The sequence below is a fragment of the Pseudopipra pipra genome, chromosome 9, assembly GCF_036250125.1.
Source record: "Pseudopipra pipra isolate bDixPip1 chromosome 9, bDixPip1.hap1, whole genome shotgun sequence".
In the NCBI taxonomy this organism is placed as follows: domain Eukaryota; kingdom Metazoa; phylum Chordata; class Aves; order Passeriformes; family Pipridae; genus Pseudopipra; species Pseudopipra pipra.
The window spans coordinates 13,957,443-13,979,257 of record NC_087557.1 but is presented as its reverse complement, the minus strand read 5'-3'; the positions used below and the strand labels follow the sequence as shown (position 1 = coordinate 13,979,257).

General features: G+C 39.1%; 1 protein-coding gene across 2 annotated transcripts; it reads right to left on the bottom strand.

Moving 5' to 3' along the window:
* Positions 1 to 1,308: 1,308 nt before the first annotated feature.
* Positions 1,309 to 21,783, bottom strand: ALG14 (ALG14 UDP-N-acetylglucosaminyltransferase subunit). 2 transcript variants are annotated; one of them, XM_064664715.1, is made up of 4 exons: positions 21,438 to 21,783; positions 19,392 to 19,543; positions 14,837 to 14,959; positions 1,309 to 2,062 (listed from the first exon to the last, which is right to left on the bottom strand). In XM_064664715.1, the coding sequence occupies exons 1-4, from the start codon at positions 21,781 to 21,783 to the stop codon at positions 1,832 to 1,834; spliced, it is 852 nt and encodes a 283-aa protein (XP_064520785.1). In that variant the 3' UTR covers positions 1,309 to 1,831. The 2 variants fall into 2 exon arrangements, with proteins under 2 accessions (XP_064520785.1, XP_064520786.1); XM_064664716.1 differs by lacking the exon at positions 14,837 to 14,959.
* Between the last annotated feature and the right edge of the window lie 32 nt (positions 21,784 to 21,815).

The following is a 21,815-nucleotide window of genomic DNA, read 5'->3' as shown; positions in this document are numbered from 1 at the left end:
AGTTCCCTTGCAAAACAGAAAGCAAGATTCAAAGCAAGATTCAGCACAGAAAGCACTAATCTAAAATAAACTACCATTAGACATAATAAGGTCCAGCGTATCTCCGATTTATTAAACTATCTGCAACTGTGCAGAAAGTCACGATAAGATAGTCCTCTCTCCAGTTCAGGGAAAAAAAGCCCTTGCACACATTAGATTTACTTCAGCCAAGTCATTTTCAAGGACCTCAGTATGTGCTGCACAAAGTCCTTCTCACATAGCCTTAACCTATTAACTGCTCTTTAATTTCAGACATAATCTCAGTTAAAACCCACAAAAACTCCCTGTTCTGAACTCACATGTGACCACATCAAGGGACTCTACTTATGATGAGGATTATTAAGCCTGTTGGACAGGTTATAATGATTGCCTTCCCCACGGGGCCTCGCAATATCTGGGCAGTAGTTTTCTGCATGATGTTTTCTGATGATTTCTAATGATTTTCTGCATAAAGCAGACTATTCCTCTGGACCCTTGTTTCCTGACAGCAGAAACCACTGTTTCTGTTCAGCTGAATTCCACCCCCCCATTCCCTACCAGAACAGCTGCTGCAATGTTTTGTATCAGACACTGAGGAAAATGTTTCTGAGGCTGAGCCTCCTCCTGCGGCAGCGCGAGGAGCTGCTGTTGGCTTCACCAGAGCCAGGCTGTGCACTCTGTTGGGCGTTTCTACTTTTCTTTGAGCTTTTTTCTTTGTATGTGTTTCTGTAGCCAGCCACATAGCTCCGTGTGTGTGCAGATGACAGATGTGTTTATATTGCTTTATAGGTGGGATAGTGTGTAGAATTACATTTCACCAGATGAATGTGAAGTGCTAGAGTATGCTTTCACGTACTTAGCTCCAGCAAAATACCTTTTAAAAGTTGTTCCAATGTACAGAATACCATTTTCCATGGCAAAGTCTTAAGAGCATGTTGTACTGCTGAAAGTAAGGTGCTTAAATTAAGAAAACAGGATATATTGAAAGTCAGATTCACTGTATCAGGAAAAGAGAGGGAAACTCTGTTCCTTCCCTTGTTACTGATAGTAACATTTTTTTCTATATTTTAGAGCTTGAACCTGTTGTTTTCCCAATTGACAGTTTGCTCTGTTTGATATAGGCTTGGTAAGGCTTTTTGCACGTGAGCTTTGAAGAAAGTGCTTCTTAAATTGGTAAGTATTGTGCCTATAGCATGACACTTGTCACCTTTTTATTTATCTTAACTACAGAGCAACAATTTTCAAAAGGTGCACAACAGATTATAAGGGCAGCTTTGACAAGACCAGAGGAAAAATGATAGTGGTTTAATGCTTTGGGGGGTTTGGAAGACTGTAGAGTACAAACTGTCATGAAGCCAACTTAATATAACTGTTTCCTTTATACTCTAAGGATTCACAAGGGACTTCACTGCTAGCATACAGGAAATAAAGTCTGTTGTGCTAGAAAAAGACTTTGTTGCTTACAATTTAGAAAACACAAAGTTTCCTTAAAGGAAATGTTACATTCATACAAATTCCCATATTTATTTGTAGACAAAAATTACCATTCACATAGCAGGAAAACTAGATGAAAACAGAGACAGCATTGACTTAAAAGCCATTATGGAGTATTGGTAAACAGACCTCATTGACAGCAATAAACTCAACTACACAAAAATTTTACCTAAATGTAGATATATCTTTATTATTGCCTCATTTTCCAGTACCAGCCTCATTTCTTAATAGGAATTCTTGAAAATAAATTGCTACATGAATGCAATTCTTCAGTGAGGAGCTTGCAGAGTTTATTTTAAGTAAAGCTTGTCTTCTGTTGTTACACGATTCGACCAAGATATACTGACTTGGGATATTTTTCCTTTAGATGAGGCCACTGAACAATGAAATAATCTGAAAAGTAGTAAAGAATCTTTCCAGACAGGGATAAAGTCTCCACACGGCAGATGCTCTCTACATATACAATGACTGATCTCTTTATTCCTAGAAGGCCAAGAAGAAGAGCAGATATACAGACAGGAACACATGTTCCTGGTCCATTGCACAATATCTAAAAGAGATGAAACATATTACAAAAGTAAACCATGAGTTTTTCCATACAGTAAAGAATTAAAAATGTGCATATTCATTCAATGTTACATTTACAGAAAAAAATATATTTCCAAATATATTGGAAAAAACCAGAACAAGCAAGTGAATATGAAAAAATGGGGGGGGGTAAAGACAAGACATTATTTCAAAGTAGTTGCCAAAAAATATTTATTTACATGTCATGGAGCTTCGATATGGCACAGTTAATTTCTATGAAGGAAAAGTTTAGAATTCCTTGGGTATATAACTTAAACAGTTTCCAGTCTCAGTCACAGCTTTGTGTTGTATCAGTCATGAAATCTATGCACCTAATAAGTTGAAAGAAGTTTAATTAGGATTATTAAACCTGAGATCCAGTTATAAACCTCTTGAACTTTGGCTTAAGTCAGCAGAACATTTAAGAGTTCATGAAAAATGTGCTGATGAATTAGGACCTTCACGAGACTCTATTAGCTGATAAGCATGATTGGGTTTTATTTTTTATTTTTAATAAACATTAGTAGATAGTTACAAGCATACAGAAGGAAGCTGTTTTGGTAAAAACATGTCACATCCTTGTAGCAGAGGATCTCAAATTCACTTATAAATGTTAACAGTAAAAGGAAGTACTCTTTTAATTTTGGACATTATTCAACTGAAAACCAGATTGCTTAAAAGTAAAAGGTTTAAACCAGGGTACATTAGGCACTCTACTTGGTATCAAAATGGATTCCAGGCAAGGAATTTCTTACTAAACTTAAATACTACCATGTAATCAGCACTTTTCTGCACAGCTGGGGTTACATGGAAATAAAGAGTTCTTTTATAAAATCATGGCTCTATATCCTATAAACTCACTTTTTTTTTTTGTTCCAAGTTCACCAGCCTGTGAAAAATATTATACTGGTGGGGAAAAAAAAAGTCTGAGTTTCTCTTTCAGGGCTGTAGCAATCATCTCAGAATGTTTCCTTCCCAGCTTCAGGGCAAGATCCCACTGATAAACTGGCTGGCAACATCTTGCCTCAGTTAAAAGGGGTAACAGCTTTGGTGCTTCTGAGTTCTAAACTCTCTCACCTATACTGTGTCTCTACCATAGCCCCAGAAATCTAGCTTGGGGATGTGATGGCCATACTGCTGTTGGTTTCTTATCAGAATCAACAGAATGTAATACTATTTGCAAAATTTTATTGTTGATCTTAATTGAACTATTTATTCATGCAAGACTTGCTGATGTTTTCTCAAAGTCCCTTACAAGCAATATGCTGCACACGTTTTTAATCTTGGAATTTTATCAATGTCCACACATTCTTGTATTTGGAACGTGAAGTGGTGGACTGATTTTATAATAACAATTATATAGCTAAGAAGCAAAGCAGCTGAACACATCAACTTTGCATACTATTTTGAAACCAGAGGTTTCAAACTGTGGTTTCAAACCTCCTGCTGAGCCTGACTTCAAGTAAATCCATGGGACTTTACAATCTGCTGAGAATGAAGAAGCTGTATTTTATACATCTGTCTTGGTGAGGAAGGGCATAAACCAACCACACACGCTGCCTTTTAGCATTCCATAGTAACTTTTCCATACCTGTGAACTAAACCATGTGTCTAAATGCACACACAAAGGTAAATGCCACAATGAATTCCAAACTAAGTGTACTCACAAAAGATCATGTAATGACATAATGGTAAACAGGTCTATTTGCAAACCTCTATGTAGCTCTAAAGGCCACACTGAGCTGCTGTTATTTTGCTGAGGCGCAAAACAGAAAAGCAATAATCAAAATTAAAATCATAATAAAATACCTCTCCTATATCCAGGTTTTGATATAATGCACTCAATTTATACTTTCTACTGACTAACTTGTAGGGTGCTTCTCAAATGTCCTTTGATTCATGGAAAAGCACTTGCATGCAGGGAAAAGGATCAGGAAAATTATGGACTTGGCATCTCTAAAAAACCATGATATGATCATAACTCATGTCCTCTGCTCTTTCCCCTTCCACACATACCAGTTCAAACAAAACAAAGCAGACGTGGCTTTATAGGATTTATGTATGCCAAATGCTCATAAAATACTCTGATTATAGATGTTGCTATTCCAAAATGCTTGGATTTAGGAATTGGCCCCTGAAAGAGACTGGTGTAAACCTGCTGAAGCCCACAGACAGATAGGTCCCTATCTGAATTGGGGGTCATGATCTGTAAATCAAAACTAGTAATCAATCTCTCTGAACACTAAAAATTAACCTTCAGTTAACCTTCAGTGCGTGTCTAGAGACATGTCCTACCTAGAACTGGTGCAGTTGCAATTGCAGTGGCAATTCCCCTCCAAAAATCTGGTCTGACCAGTCCTACTTACTCCCTCTCACACTGTCAGCAGGAAGGGAGGCCAGTGTTCCTTCTGCCTGGAATCCAACATCACACACTCTTCAAGGGATACAGGGGAAACTTCTGAGAAAATAAATATGTATATCATAAAGAAGAGGAACCATTGCAGAACTTTAAGCTAGAAATGCTACTGTTCAGCTCCTGCCAGTATACAAACTTGCTGACTGTGGAAAGGAACTGAATCATGTACAGCCTTCCTTAAATATGTAAGAGAAGATGAGCCGCCCAACTAGTGAATTTTAAAACACTATTCAAAACTAACTTTTGGAGAATGATTGATGTCTTACACCTTGAAAAGACCAACTTTTGGTTTTCCTCTCCAGCAGAATACAAGTATCTCTCAGTGAATCCAATGGCAATCATTAGTATGTAGGGAAGAGACAGGCACCTACTGGGCAAGAAGGGAGCAGGGCCTCTACAAGGTCAATCAGCTTTTCAGGGTGTTTCCCAATATCTATTTACTTTAGCAACAAGGCTGCCTGTAGAATATTTGTGTTGCATGAGATATGTCTCAAAAATCTCTGGTTTATTTGGTTCAGCCTCCCTTAAGGAGGCAGCAGAAAGGGGGAAAGAAGGGCCAAAGACAATTTTTGTGTCACCTTTGAACTGCAACTGCCCAAAGACTTTCTTGGTCACTGGGCTATCTGACTTTGTTGCCAACAAGTGGTAAGGGATTGTTCCAGAAGCCAATGCTCCAGGTCTCTCTACACCACTTACATGCACCTCTAATGCAAAGAAATGCCCAGCTCACTGCTGAATTGGCTCACTGGCTGCCTGGGGTCATAGCTAGGTCTGTAAACTAAGTTGTACATACTAAAAACCTCTACCAATTCCATCTAACCAGAGTTTAAACAGTACAATAAACTAACCAAGCTGTATATTAATGGAGGTTTAAAAGTAAAGGATCAGAATACAAAATTTATCTTTAGCTACTCTACAAATCTAATTTCATTTTAATCACTTTCATATAAAAATCGAATAGTTCTTGCTTTTATGTTTCAGATATTTTCCACAGCTGTTGAAAAAAAATTAGCTAAGCCAGCAGTCTGGCACACTGAGAACACTGGCACATGGCACCACTGCTGATAAAAGCTACTTCAGAGTTGGTGAATGCAGCACTGTGGCAGAGTGACATTTACCAGTGAAAACACTGAAAGCAGAGCTCACAGCTTCACCGGGATTAAATGTCAGGCCATTGATTAAAGCAAAAATGAGTAAAGCAGAAAACTTGCAGTTTTTCTCATAAATATGTAAACATACATTTGCTGTATATCTTCAATAAGCAAGTGTTTAAGTACTACTGATGTTCCCAAATTACACCAATCAAAGAGAGGACAACATAAGTCCCCCCAAACTTAGTAGAAAGTGGAAAACATGTGTGATTTGTTTTGCATAAGAAATTGTCAACACCTGCTGTTCTCCTTAATGACTTCTGCAGAGATTGGCCTTTGTTACCTGGGCAAGAGTAGAAAAACTGCCCAGCTTCCTGGGGCTGGAGAGGCTTGTGGTGGGATATTCACATGTGAACTGAAGACTACTTTACCAGACACGGAGTTACCTCCTGGAGCATATTCAGGACATTGCTCAGGCCTCCTTAGTTCTGGTAATGCTCCCTACTCTACAGTGCAAAACAACTGGAGATATGACTAAGGGAACAGGAGGTGGTGGTGACAGAGAACTACTAAAAAAGGCAAAGGTAAGTTGAGTGACACAAAGTGTACCCAAACTGGGTTAACCGCATGATGTCTGTATATCTGTGTAAGTCCTACTTTTTAACTGCTATACAATACTTATTTTTTAACAATGTAGGGAAAAAACCCATTAGATATTCCTATGTTATAGGAACAATGAATGTTTTTGTTTGTGTGTTTCTTGTTTTGATGGGGAAAGGTGGCCATTTCTGTGGCATGAGAAGAACACAATGAGTTAATTTGTATTCTGCTATGTAAATTACAGATTCTCATGAGCTCATCAGCCCTTGCTTCTTTTTAGTACTATATTACAATTTTAAAAGCTTCACACTAATGCCCTGTAAGGTGATGTATCCAGCTGAACAATTTTTCCTTCACTACAGAAGCTGCTGTAATCTGGCTTCTTGGTTTCAGCTGTGCCCATTTCTTGTCCCATAATTCGCAAAGTTTCCCTTGACTTCTCAGTGTATCCTTAACAATCCTCAAATCTGTGGGAAACACCAGGGCAAGCATTATACCCCTGCAGTTCTGGGGCATGCTTTTTCAATGTTGGAGATTCTTTAATGGTAAAATTAAGCTCACAAAAGCATCAGTAAACAAATCTCAAATTTTAATTATAACTATATTTCTCTTATGAGCTCATGAACAAGATGCAAGCCTGGAGAGTCAAGAAGCATGGGTTGTACCCACAGCTCTGCTATGGACTCACCATGGGATTTAGGGCACAGCACTTGCTTTCTCTCACATCAACATTTTCTGTTTTAACACCTGAAAAACAATAACATTCCTCACATCAAAATTCCTGTAAATCCTTCTCAATAAAGATCTCCAGGGGTGGAGAGTATTGCTTTTATTAGTATGTGTTTTGATTCAGTAGCATACATTGAGAATAAGATAAAATGTACATGCTATTTTGTCTTGAATATTTTTTAGTATGTTAAAATATAGCAGACCCTATCTATTAAGAATAAATTTCTGGTAGTTACTTTGGTGGCAACAAAAGTCTGGATGGCAAACAGAGAAAAATTGTTACTTTTTTCGTAAATTAGTAACCCTAAAAGGTTTCAAGAGACACATTGCTCATCCACACAGAGATACTGCAGTCATAGAAATAACTCTTTCAGGGTAGATAAATTTAGTAATCAGAAAAACAAGAGAAACGTGAGAATTTGAGAGAAAGGGATTTCTCCTTACCCAAATATTGAGTGAGAGTGTTCTTGTTAAAGCTTTTGCTAGTCTTGCTATTTAGCATATCTGAAAATTCAAGTTTTGAACCTTGAGAGAAACTAGCTTAGAATTGTTATTTTTTTAGGGTTTAAAAAAAAAGCAGGAACCTTTTTCAACAATTCCTTCTTATTGCTATTGATGGGGGAAAAGAAGAATTTCAGGTTCTGTTTGAACAATAAAACTAAACTACCTACTGGTTTATTACTTTTTGAAGAGTGAAGATCTTATCCAGTTCCCTCCACAACCTGTACATAAAACCAGGTAAAACTTCACACCCTATTTTCTGTTTGAACTTAGCTGCAGAATGCAAGATAGGACAAAAAAACCCCCAAAACTAGCTGTGTAGTCTGATTAAATCAGGTAATTAAGGTAGAAATCAGGTAATTAAGGTAGAACTGAATTATACCTAGGTACACTTTTATCTTCTACTGTCTAAATCGCTTGAATCATCAGGGGTGCAAAAAGGTAGTTATAATGTTCTACATCAACAGCTTGTGTTCGGGCTGGTCAGCAGCTTGTAGCATTTACATGAAAGCCTTCCTTGTCCACCTCTGTATTTGTTGGTACAGTTGCTGTTGTTATTATCATACATTTACACAGTAAGTGAGGTGCTCTTCAAAACAAGCAGAGACATGTGTGGTCCTACAGGCAGCTTACCTAAGCAGGATAAATAAGATCGGTGAATGCCAGAGTGGGGAAGAGAGAAGTGGAAGAGCAAGGACTTAAATTAGCACACTATGCAGCTGGGTTTCTAATGTGTACTTTTTTTTTGATGAGTAGTACTTGCATCATGGAATGAAATACATTGGGAAGCATCACTAACTCCTTCTCTTTTGCAGCTCTTACTTTATAAAGGTTTGGGGAGAGGGAGACAAAAATCCTACCTAGTGGATTTTTCTATGGGAGAAAAGGAGAGCTTTCACAAAACCACTAGGAACTAGATGTAACAACAGAATTTAATTGTAACAGCACTAGGCATTGTCACTTCTGCCTTTTAGGCACTTAGTGGCCTGACCTAGAGTTACCAGCCCATTGTCCTCAGGGGCAAGAGACAAGGGAACAGGGCCAGCTTACTGTGATTTGCATGAGCATCCACATACAAAGTAGTGAGGGAAGCTCCTTGTTTCTGGATTTCAGCAGAGCACAGGAGCTCAGCTATGTATGTGGCTATATGACAGTGTAAAGACTTAAACCAGCTCAGGTCTGTTTCTGGGTATGCCCAAGGGCTTTACTGATGAAGAGGAAAGATAACTGGGGTCATTAAGAGCCTCCGAAGTTAGGCAATAGCTTAGTGAGCAAAGGTTGAGAAGCTAGATTTGCATGCATAAAGAAACATGCAGGCTTTAATTTACTAATTTTTTTTAATTAATCTAACCTTAGGCACTCTGCTTAACTGCCCCTGTATGACAGGTGGCAGGTCTGTCATTTGGATTAAAAGGATTTTGGAGTGGTAGTTGCCATTAGCACACTTCCTAGCCTAGTTGCCAAGTGTAAAATGAGAAACATACAACGAATCAATTAAAAGAAATAATAAATGACAAGTGTGAAACCAGTAGAAATGTTCAAGTCTATGGGAATGTTAGTGTTGGCTATTAAAACATCATATTAAGACCCAGATTGTCAGTAGGACCAACAAAACAACCAGTGAGTCTTTTGAGAAACTGTGGGAGATGGATAGAAGGTTGGTTAAAAAGCAGATACAGGGTGGAGAATAAACTAACTCCCTACCTACATTACTATGGAGTGGGTCTGTGGTTTATTGCTGCTCAAAAATTGTACAAAGTAAAGGAAATTTGACTTTGTGTAGATGAAAAAGTTGGTCATAAAACAATTCTGTAAAAGGCCTTTGCCAAGTAAATGAAATGGTACTCACTGAACTACGTCTGTAGCTACAAATACTAGGTCCTACCTGTCTTTCAGCAATGTCACCTTGGCTGAATCTGAACCTGACTACAGTCTCTTGGTCACCATGAGAAATACTATCCAACCTTTTAGAGCTTATTTACAAATAATTTTTATATTTCCTGGTATAAAAAGTGCTACTTATTCTAGTAGCCTGCTTCTACTCAAAAGGAGAAATTAAATCCAAGGACTGTTAAATATACTCATATATATTAGTAATAGTGGCCTAAAATGAGCCTTTTATTGCAAATCTTTATGTGTCTTACATTAGTCAAGCATTCATTTAACTAGAACTTGAAAGCAGTATTTTAGGTTAGCTAAACATGACATTTTATATGTACATAAAACATATCTCAGGCTACTGCCTAAACACTGAAGTTGGCATAGCAAGAATGCGCATCAAATTCCTGCCTGAAATACCTTCACAATGCAAACCCTGGAGGTGTTGGCAATCTGTATCTCATACCAGTGGTTAGACTGAGCAAGACTGTTACGCTTCATAACATACATGGAAGTGTGACCAGGATGTTCATTAGGTTCACGATGAACCTGATAGCTGATGAGTTAAGACTCTTTTATGTCTAAAGTCTGCTTAAATCTAAGCTAAGAACTCAGTTCAGCTTTACTAACACTTCTGTCCTTCCTCTGAAATGTAGTGTCTATAGCCATGTCTAAGCAGCAGTTACAGAAAGACCAGAGCTACAGCTTTAAACCAACCAATTGGAATAGGTTTAGATGTTTATCTGTGCTCAGCAGGGTGATTCTACATTGTGAGTGCAGTGTAGCAGTACACAGCACACAGGGCAGAGGACCAGTGAATAAAACTGATTTTCATCAACACCAAGAAGTTAAACACAAATTTTAATAGCTTAACTTCGGGGTTTTTTGACTGAACAATTTGTGCCACTGAAGGTCTTAATCCAATATTCTTACTCTTGCTTATTTTGACTATTTTGATCCTAGAACAACAACAGTAGGTCAAACACACTGTCAGTCTGGTCCAAAAGAATGATAAATTAGTGGTGAAAGATTCAGTGTGTAAAAGAATGCAGCAGATAGTCTTAACATGGTATTATACAAAGTTCACTTGTTATGAAGTGAATAGAGAAAAAAATGCTACCACCCAGATTTTGTAGCTTTCCACAAAGTTCCAATAAGAACCGTGGTAGGGACAATAACTTGCTATTTGTCACAGTAATTTCTTAGAGTGAGCTTTTGGGCAGGGCACAAAGGATGGAAAATCTTAGCTAAATGAAATAATGGTCTCTTTTCATTTAGCTTACTGTGTGAACATTTCTGTAATAAGAAGCTGCCTGTAGTCAGTTTAAGCCGTCAGGGGACCAGGCATGTGTGATGGGATGTGCAGTCATAAAAGAATAGGTAGATGGCTACATGCATGATGAGCTGTGCAGGTTTCAGGCTTCTAGAAAGAAGTTTTAACAAGGAGAGACTCATTCAATTGACAGCTGGTGGGGAGGGAGACAGCAGAGCTTGTTCTTGCTGTGCAAATGCAAACTTCTTACTCCAGGCTTCCCACAGGAAGGAGGCCCTAATGTGGGAGGACCGCCTTCTTTGCCTGATTTAACCCAGGTTTTTCCAAATAGCAGTGATCTGAAAATATCTGCTTATTTCAGGCTCTGTAGGGCCCTTAGGCAGTAGGAACTGCTGAGAAGTGTCCCCAGAAAAGGAATAAAGTCTGGTCCTAAGGGTCCAGGATGTGCAATCTACTAATGAATAAGGCTTTATGCAGCATTTCTGCACAGTTCTAGGTGAAATTTAATTATATTAAAGGACAACAAATCGCTAGTCCAATTACATAACCCCTCTATGGCTGAAAACAAGGCCTGGATATAGTATTTTGTAGTTTTCTGCTGTGTGGTGGGTGCACATCCTTTGTTTCCGGTTCGAATTTCAGGTATGCCAGAATGACCAGGATAATCATGACCCAGACAAAGGGCTAGATCACCTGAAAACCTGGTTGAAGGGTTGGCAAACCAGCCCAAGAACAGTGGTTCTGTAAGCAGCAAGAGAACTGAAGATCAGTTTCCTTTGAACTTGTATCTACTGACTGACTTAAAGCATATCATATAACTTAAGTTTATTCCTTCTTGTACATCAACTAATCCAGCAATTTTCTCTATCTTCGGGAAAAATCTTTGTGCAGCTTTTCTAATTTCTGTAACTAAGAAGGATTTGCATCTTTTCCTAGAAAATAGATCTTATAACATCTTGTTCTGGTTTTATGCATCTTCTTAGCCTTTCTCTCAACGAAGACAATAAATCTCTCTTCTCTGACCAGCTGCCTGTTTTCATGGTAGGAATTTGCAGTCTTTGAGCTACAACTGCATGCTAAATCTGGCTGCAACTGATGAATGGTTTTAAAAGCTTTTCTGGGCGAAGGTAGGTGTAGGCAGAGTGTGCTGGCACAAGCCTTGCTTCCCTGGAATTTTAGGCCACTGTATAGAAAGCCTACCTAAGGCAGATTAATGTTGTAAAAACTGCCCACTATACATTTGCTTGCAAAACACCCTGACACTTATATTTCTATAATTCTTGGCTATAGAAACACAATCTGATCATCACTTCTGACATCTTAATTGTTACTTGGTTTAATATCTCTAAAGGGACTTGACTTTGCAGAGTGCAGATGTTCGTAACTCAGAAATGGGCCTCCTGAAGACGATCTCAAACTGAACAGCTAAGCTAACTTCTACATTTCTTAAACTCTCTGGGGGCCCATTTCAAGTGTGGGTCAGGTCCTGCAAGACAGCAAAGGTCTCCTGGAAGTTGTTCAGTTCTTTCTGAACTCACTATCTTGAAGAAGGGTTGGATGGAACTGCTTTCTCATGCAAAGTAAACCAAGAAGCTTTGCCAGAAGATCAGTGTGAGATACAAAAAGGGACACAGTGCTCATGTAAATAAGCACATAGCAAGTAACTCCTGTGCAGCTTGGTTTGCTGTTTCCCCTTTCCAGCTATTTTTATTCTGCAGATATGCAAGTTATGCCAAACTAAGCTTATCTGTTCCAAACCTTGCCTTTGTGCACCTAATGGTTTCAGGTTCCCTTCGCAGTACTTCTCTTGTCCTACATTTCTTGAAAACTGCAACACTTCTGCATTTCTCTAGCTTTTGGGTGCCTGGAGAAGACTTTAGTCATTCCTTCATACATACACGTATTTCTGACAAGCCTAAAAGCAAATGTAAAGATTTGGGGATCATTCATACATACAAATGATTTAGAAGCAATTCAAAGTAGTCTTTCCCTCCTGCAGTTAAACAGAACCAGTGTCTAGACTGAAAATGTACAGTACCCATAAGCTCTGGTGTTTAAAAATATGAAGCTCTCAGCATGATGTAATACTGTCCTTGTTTCTAAACTCAGGTCTTGATTTCCATGCCAAAAGTTACAGATGAGTACTGTGAACTTAAGCATTTGTCCCAGCCTTTCTAGTTCTTTAAACTACTAAGCATTGCATTTTGCCAAGGGTAGGGTGAGTTGCAATTCCCTGCAAACCTTTTTGTCTAAAGGCAATTAAACACTACCAGTTGCTTCACATACCACACAGTCTTTTCACTGGACATGTGAGGCATTCTAATCCCTGAATCACTCTCCTTGGATAAGTGTTTTAAAATCTTTGGAGCTCTCTGAGTTTCTGTATTTTACAGAATTCTGAAACTAAGATACACATACAAGTAGTAGTATGTAAGCAGCTTTCAAGTGCTGTAAGATTTGGCATAATGCCAGAGATGCTTCTGCCAGCTACTATTGTGGTTGATAATTGTACCTGAGAAAAAGTAACTGGGGACAACCTCCCCTCCAGCCCTTCTCTAATCATGGATAAAGACTCTTTGGATATCATTTTGAGTCAGTGGTTCCCTTGAACACTACAAAGGGCTTAAAGGCCTTGCTAAAATGTATCCTCAATTTTACAAGGTTAAGTGTTTTTTGAAAATGCTAGTCTTTTGATAGCTTATCATAGTTTATTAACTCCAAAACTATTTCTAATAATTTTATGTGTAAATCTCACTGTCACCTTAAATTCCTTTTGTAAACAGAGAGCACATGGAATTACATTAGTAACTTCCTGCTTCCTACAAGCTACACAGTGAGATTTTTTCAGTCAATTTCTTTTGCAAGAAGGAAAAAGGTACATATACATTAACCTAACACAGTGGTATAGCCAAGTGATTATTAAATATTACTCACATTTGCTCTGTCTGCTTCATGTAAACAAACTTGACTATTTCCCCTGCCCCAACTAAAACCTCCGTAAAAAGAATAATATGGCATCTTCTCCTCTCTCCCAACTTTATCTTTTCAGAATAGGTTTGAAAAACAATAAATGCAAAAAAGCTACTTCTGTTGTTCTGCACAGTAAATTGCTTGGAAAATTCCAGCAAGCAAGTAGCTTTTGATCTGAGAGGAACTGACCAGTACTATTGAAGCCAATGAGATCAAATTATTCACAGCAGCCTCTAAACATTCAGAATGCCACAAATATACAAAAGCCTCTTTAGAATTAGCCATACAGTTCACAGTGGGAGTTAAAAAAAGTCTCCTTACAAATGACCTCTGTGGGTGTCAGATGCTGCTATGAAATTATGAAAAATACCTTGTAACTGCATTAGTCTTTACACATTTCATAAAATATTTAAAACCTCATAAAATATTAATTTGAAATTTTGCTAAAATAAGGCTTTTTTAAAAAATTCAAGTTTACATTACTGATTCCTTCAGAGTCTTTCAGGTCTAGCAAAAAAGAAAAATACCAGTTGTAACCAAATTTTCTCTAACAGAATTGTAAGACTTAAAACTAGGAGTCCAGTGCGTACCTTTTGCACTAACACAAAATTTTATTGATTGGGTATCTCCATTTTAGTTCTACAGTTTGACAGCCCTGAATGCTTCTGACTTGTTTAACTCTGTGGAATATTTTTAAATGAATGCTGTAATTAGCATGAGAGTGCAGTTTTGTGAACAGCTTGAAAAGTTACCAAAGTGCTGAGGAGTTGCTATTCAGCAGTGATGTTTTTTGCCATTAGATGAGATAATTAATGTCAGTCAGCCAAAAACTAAATAAATATGCATTGTAGCTCAAAAGTCCATGTAAGCACAAGAACTGAATCTGTATATATTTGTGCTGGTCTGAACCTGTCTGTGCCAGACTGGTCATACCATTTTAGAAGCAAGTCCAGCCAACAGGATAACCGGGCTTTCAGGCATAGTTTGTGCTGTTGCAATCCTAAAGAGATATTATCAAGAATAGCAACTTTGTTTTTGCTAGTTCTACCAGCATTAACAAGGAAATGACACACTCTGATGTTACTTGCAAACTTTGAGAGGGAAAACTGGTATTTGTTGCTCTAATTCACCAGCAGTGCAACCTGTTCTCTCTTGATGTATTGCTGCTACATTTAATTTAATATTACAAAATACTTTTCCTGCGAATTGTAAATCTAGAGCATATGAGACAGTCTGCAATGTGTTGATATTCCAAATGCTTTTATGATGCTGATTCTCAACGAGTTAAAATTTACCTACCAAATCTGGTTTCAGTTTGTTGGTCAAAGGAAGAGAGTAGAGTATGGAGTATAGGGTTGTTACCACAGAGGAGATCCAAGACTGTCTAACCTCACGGCTTCTGGGAATGCGATGAAGGGTGAACTGGAAGAGAGCACGATAATTGGAGCTGTTACTTTTCTAAGAATGTTTTTGTTCCTTCTATAGTGTTACTACTTCTGTCTGTGCCAACCTTTTTTTTTTTTTTTTTTTTTTTTTTTTTTACATCTAGTTTGGAAATGTTTGGGTATAAGAGCTTTGCATAGATGCCTGTGGTGTGATGCTTAGCGCTCCTGGCAATAGAGTAAACACAAATACTAGAACTATATACCTGTTGTTTAATCCCTTCTCAGGTTACTTTACAACATTCCCAGCGCCACAGTCAGCCGGGCGGAGGAGCTGCCCCGCGGTGTGTGAGCCGAGTGCGGCACCTCGTGGGCACCGCGCCGCCAGCCCGTCCGATCGCACAACCCGCGCACGGGGACTCTGCTGCCTCTCGCCTGCTTAAACCCTTTGTGCATTTACAGTGCAGAAAATGCAGCTGCTCTTCTCAGTTAATGCCCGGCGAATGCTATTAAAAAATGTAAAAGCAAATATCGCTATCCTTTACATGAGTACCCAGTGAGTATTCAAGAGATATGTAAGATGCATATTCAAAATGTAAAACATTTGCATAAAGAGGAAAGAACATCTTATTATTAAATTAAAAATAAAGAAATAATTTTCTTTGTTCTTTCCCTAGGAAAAAGTAAAGATTATTTACTGCGTAAAAGATATCAAATTAATAAAACAAGGATGTTTTCTTCTTGTCTCAAAACACTGTGAGCAGGTAACAGCAGTTAGGCTACCTGCACTCTTCATAGGTGGCTTTTACTATGATGCAGAGGAGCTACACATAAAAACTACACATAAGAACTAGTGCTATGTCAGAAGGCAGTCCTTATCCTAATGAAATTTTTGACTGTTTAAATGAAAGACAAATATAAAGGCTGCAGTGCACAGCTCAGTGACACTGACACACTGCTCAGGTGGACAGTGGTCCTTATCTCACTTCATCGGGGACAGCAGATCACTGCCACTCCAGAACTTCTACTGGGAGTGAGAAACACTAAATATAAATACTGTAAGTTGCCCAGTTAGTTCAAATACACACTGCTAATTATTATAGCTTAGTCCTGATGATTTGTGCCCAGGAAAGATCATGTTAACAGTGGCTGTACAGTAAACACAAACTACAAATGAGTCCTTAATAGCACTAACTGGGACTTTTCTAATACATAAGGTGGAAAGAATAAAAAAACCCCAACGTTTATAAATACAGACTGTTAATTTTCTTAGCCAAAATTAACTTGTTTTGTTGTGATATGTTTCTTTAATAGCTGTGATACCAAGAGGCATTAACAGATGTTATAAACTGTTTTTCTTATGTTTTACTTGCAGGTGTTGAAACTCTGATTGCATTAGTCTGACAACAGAATATGGAAAAATAAACATGCCCCCTGCTCCCTATTCAACAGTTTCTGGTTATCACTGCCTGTTTCTTAAAGCTTTGGAAGAGTTCAGAAGATAAAAAGAAATGCTGTAAAGGGAGTTTAGACCCTTGCATAGTACTCAGTCCTGGAAGAAATATGGGTATGATAAGACAGTTTTAGGCAGATTAGGTTTCAGTGGAACTATTCAGATGAACCTTCACTGTAAGAACGGTTTTAAAGAGTATTTGACAAAAAAAACTGCATGTGATTTTCTTCATCATTAAAAAACCCTAAGTAATTACAGTAAAACTTGGCAGGGACCCCAAACAGTATCAAAGAAGAAATTTACTTGTAGAATTCAAGTAAGAATCATGCTGATTTTATCTATTCTTTTTAAAAAGCATGCTGGAAACTTTAATCCTTTACCTAGTTAATATTGGTGTATGCAAGCATGCAAGGAAAAGCTGGTGGAAAACTGCAACTGCTGTGAATTATTATAATATGGTCAACTGAACACACTGCAATGCTTTCACAGAAACTGGGTTTATACAGCTCTTTTTCATGCTGAGAAACAAGATTTCTTAGCATAATCTCTCTCATGAAACAAAAAATGGAAATGTATGGTCAGAAGAAGTTTATGCAAAGGTTAGTTAATCTGGTTGCTCAACTCAGACATGACAAAGGGGAATATAAGATCCAGGGAAGAATTCATGTTCATCAGCCAACAAATCTAAGTTGTCCTGCTGCTGCTAGAGTAGGCTGACAGCAACTGCAGCAGGTTCCCTATGCTGAGCATAGAAGGTTCCCTGAGTAACAGCTCTGGGGGCATCCACATGGAACAGTTGTGGTTACAGGCTGGGGGCAACAGAGTGATAGCAGGACCAGAGACTTTTCATAGGAGGCATTTTGGATTTCTTTTTTTCAAGTGACTTAGTAGGTTGAGGTACAGCATTTTTCTTCTTGTAAGCAAGATGCTCATTCTGGATTCTTTTCCTTCTCCCTGAATACTGCAGCTGTTGGAACTGGGCTAGACCACAGATTAAAAAGAAAAGTATTTGTGGGGGTTTTTTTACATTATAATTTTCTCTTACATCACTGATTTTCTGTTAGGTCATTTCTCTAATTTGTCTTCCATCTGGTCCTTATATCTGGAAAAATTTACTTCCTTGACAAGATGAGGAAGGGAATAACCATGTGTGGAAGCATTCAGACTTCTCTTTCTATTCAAAGCTGTAAGAAGCTACAAGCACATTATTTTTAAATGCTCGATGATCTCCAGCATCCCCGGTAACAAAACACATACTCTGTGCCAGTAGCTGAAAGCATACTCTGAAAGTTAGCAAATACATGTTATAGGCATGTGATCTTTACTTTCCAAAATTTATCTTCCATTTTCTCTCTAAATACTTTTGCTCAGTGGAAAAAGAATGGTCAAAGGAAAATGAGCATCTGTTATCCAGACATCAAACTCATATGCAGCCAAAAATATTCCTCTGGCTTTAAATGTTAAAGGAAAATATAACTACATGATCTGTTAGCAGTTGGAGGGGGTATAAAAGGGAAGTTGCTTAGCGAAAACAAGTGAACTAATGGAAAATTATCTTTTAATACTCAAAATATGTATTTTTAAGAAATTTAGTAATTTAGGGTTGGACATTTTTCAGGTAAGTGAATATGACTGTGTGAATGGCTATTTAGCAAACAAGATTTCTCAGAACAGGAAGAACCTCTGGTTGCTTTACTAAACTTTCATCCTCAGTGCACAACGAGAGAAGAGACTGCCATGCTCAATTTGAACTAAATCATCCCCACTTGATCTGGCAGCTTGTGGGCTTCAACTTCCAAGGTGGAAGTGGGGTAAGCAAACTTAAAAATGTCATTGCCAAGTGAGCCTGTTGCTCACCTTAGCAGCAGTTGCTTTACAGTAAAAGGACTTATTCTAAAAATCATTGGTACTAAATTCTACATCCTTTTGTCCCAGTAGCACTGCTGAAGACAATGCAAGTGCACCGTATGAAATCGACACCATGTAAATAATTATTTTACTGTGTGTTGTACTGTTTGCTCAAAAGAACTTAAGATTTTATAGTTAGAACACTCACTTCCATTGTACTTATTCTAATCTCTAAATAAAAAAATACCATCTTTCTACTAATTTCACTGGATGTCAGATCACACTTTAAGTCAGCAGTCATGCTGCTGTCTGTTAATCATACAGCAAACTAGCTCAAAGCAAGCAAATTTTTGATAAAAAGATAAACAAGATATTTTAATGATTTTTTTCATTATTTTTAGGAGTTCAGCATTTGCTCAGATCATCAGCCACAAAACTCTGACATTCAGAGGCCTTGCATGTCTTTTAAACACGTTTAATATTTTATTTTAAAATACAACCAAAACACAGTCTAGGAAGACACAAAACCAATACAATTTCAATTAAGGTTTACTTACATAAAACATTTTTATATATAATTTATTTTAAAAAAATACATTGTGTCATCGAGGGAAATGCCAAATTAAAAAAGAATCTGCCCCACCATATTTCTGACCCAGTATATTTATAGCTACAAATAACATTTCAATGGCTGGCTGATTTACAAAATTAAAAGAGATTTATTTTCAACATGTTTTTCTTGAGCAAGAGACAGCCTTCTTTGTACGGTCACTTTCACTACAATTATGTTCCCTCATTAGTTTAAATGGATTAACATATAAACAGGAGGTAAAGACTGTTTTAAGAGAAAGTAAGAAATGTGGTTGTGAAAACTGGTAGCAAGAACAGCATTTGCTATTTTTAAGTAGATTTACTTTGCATTTTCAGTGTCCCTCTAGTACACCAATAATCAATGGTGGTTATTTAGCTCACTTTTAGAAACATAAAACCCAGTATCTATAGAATGGCACTCTAAGCTGAACTTCAGTGTAAGTGATCATCAATACCTAGAAAATCAAAAGCACTTGCTGCTTGTATAAATATCCTTTTAAAGAATCACTTCCAAATTGCCTTGAATTAGAATGTCATGTTAAGATCATTTTACCTTACACGAATATATTTAACAAGTTACCTGTGATTTGGGGAATGTTTCAGCCCTTTTTTGTTCAAAAGAACGTATTTTAGCTTCACTCATCTTATCTGAGTCTGCAAAAACATAATGTCTTGGAGAGTAGGACTCTGACAAACAGCTAAGTAACCTCAGGATTTCTGTTGTGTGCCCACCTGCAAAAACAAAACAAACTGCAATTAGTATATGGGAAATTTTGTAACTTTCCATTTCTTCAGCTGAATCGGTCACTTTTCCTTTTAAAATGTGTTAGTACTACTGCTTTCAGTGATGCTCTCCTGAGAGTAGAGGATTCAATCAGAGGATGATTAAGACTAAATGTTTAAATAATGTGGAGATAATGCACTGAAGCTGTATTGATGGATGTTTTTCAGCAGGGACTGTACTATCCCAGCTCATAATACCGAAATCAACTGGGCAGCAGTTTCACTCGCAGCCGCTCCAGCGTGACAGCCTGGTGCCGGCAAAACAAACAGTCCTGCTCCCGCGGGGCGCTCTGACCACTGCCCTTGAGCAGGTGTTCACAACCTTCCAACTGCAAGGTCACTTGATTCAGGGAGCTAAACTGGCACCAAACTGGAGAGGAAGTACTAATTGTGCTTTTTAGGGGGCAGGGTTAATTTTTTTTTGTCATTTGAGCTTCCTGAACTGCAGCTACAGGGATACTGCAACAGGGAAAGGGAGAGAAAGAAGACTGTGTGCACAGGTGAACTGGAACGGGCTCACCCTTTATCTGTTGGACTGGATCAGCTTAACATCAAACTGCACTTATGCTATGTGCAGAAGCATTTACTGGACGTGTTACTTTGCTGGCAGCTATAGACCAAAACAGCAAACTAAATGTATTCCTACTACCTCCTGCTGACCAGGGTCACCAGGCTCCTAAGAGACCTGTTACACAGGTAAAGCACTCGTGACTGCTGAACAATTGACAAGCAAGGCAGGTGTGCCCTTTTACAAATGAGAGTTTACCACCTTTCCACACAATTTCATGCTGTATTTTTCAAATATGTTTGGAGGTATTTTCTTGTGAGCAACGTTTGTTGAAGGTTTCACAAATGCAATCATCTGAGCATTCACATAAGAGTAGGAGACTCCTACTTAAAGTCTCAAATAGCCTTGATCATTATATGAATCTTAACTGCCACGAATTATTTCACCTGGTAAGCTTATATATAGGGAAAGTACTCTTTTAATACAGACAAACTAGATTCCAAAGGACTGAAGGAAAACAAGCACATTTCCAGCCCTAGTGGAAGTAAAGATGACTTGAAGAATTATAAAACTGCCAGTGAAACTCAGATTGCAGGAAGATCCTGAGACCATTACTCAATTAATTGGTGCACAGAAACCAAAGGAATACTGATGTGATGAAATCCAAGCTGGCCCGGATTTGTCAATTGCAACTTTTCGAATTAGTTTTTTGGGGCAAATTAATTGCCCTGCAACTTTGGGGAGGAGGTAACAAGGAGTAGTAGATGTGTGTGCCCCCCTTAGCATGGGGTGACACACTTGCACAGCTGTACTGCCTCTGACGGACCCATGCGAGGCTCTTGTGAGTAAATCACAGGAACGTGGTTTGGGTGAATTACAAAACGCCACGTATGTCAGGGGTGTGCCGATCGTTGGAAAGCCATGCCCTGCGCCACCATCAATAATTTTTCGTCAGCAGACTAAGCAGCTGCACAGGTCAGTCCTGCACCAGTTTATCGATACACTCGGGAGTGACCGGAGAAATGCACGTGCTGCCAGAGGGAAAGGTTCTGAAACACGGACGAAAACGCCCCACATGAAGACGTAGCCTAACAGTTTCTCAAATCGAGCACTAAAAAACCCAAAGACAGGCGGCAGCGCGGAGGGGGCTCGGCCCGGGCGGGCTGCGAGAGCTGCCGTGGAGGGACCACGGCACCGCGACTATAGCTCCCGGCATGCACCGGGGCCTACCGGCGGGCGCCGCACCGCGCTGCATGCCGGGACTCGCAGTTCCAGGAGCACTGCGTGGCCGCTCTACGGCGCCAACCACTCCCGCTGGCGGTAACCCCCACTCACCGGAGCCAGCCACCACCAGGAGACTGAGCGGAGGTGTCCGCCGGCCGCTGCGCCTCCTGGCTACGAGCGCCAGCGGGACGAGCAGTAAAGGGAGGAGGAGGAGGGCGGCCGGCTGCAGTAGCTCCATGGCGCGGCCGGGGCCGCTCTGCGCGTAAGCGGCGGTGGCACCTCCCCCGTACGGCGGCCGGCGCGGTTCAAACCTCCTCGCGCGGTGAATGCCGTGGGGGTGCCGGGAGCGGTGCGGGGCTGAGGGCGGCAATAAAGTATGAGGGGCTTCCTTGTGCGGGGTCTGTACTCCCCGAGTGTGCGGGGTCTGTGTCCCCCGCGTGCCTGAAAAATACATCATGAACCTGTGTGCCGGTCTGTGCTCCCGCCGTG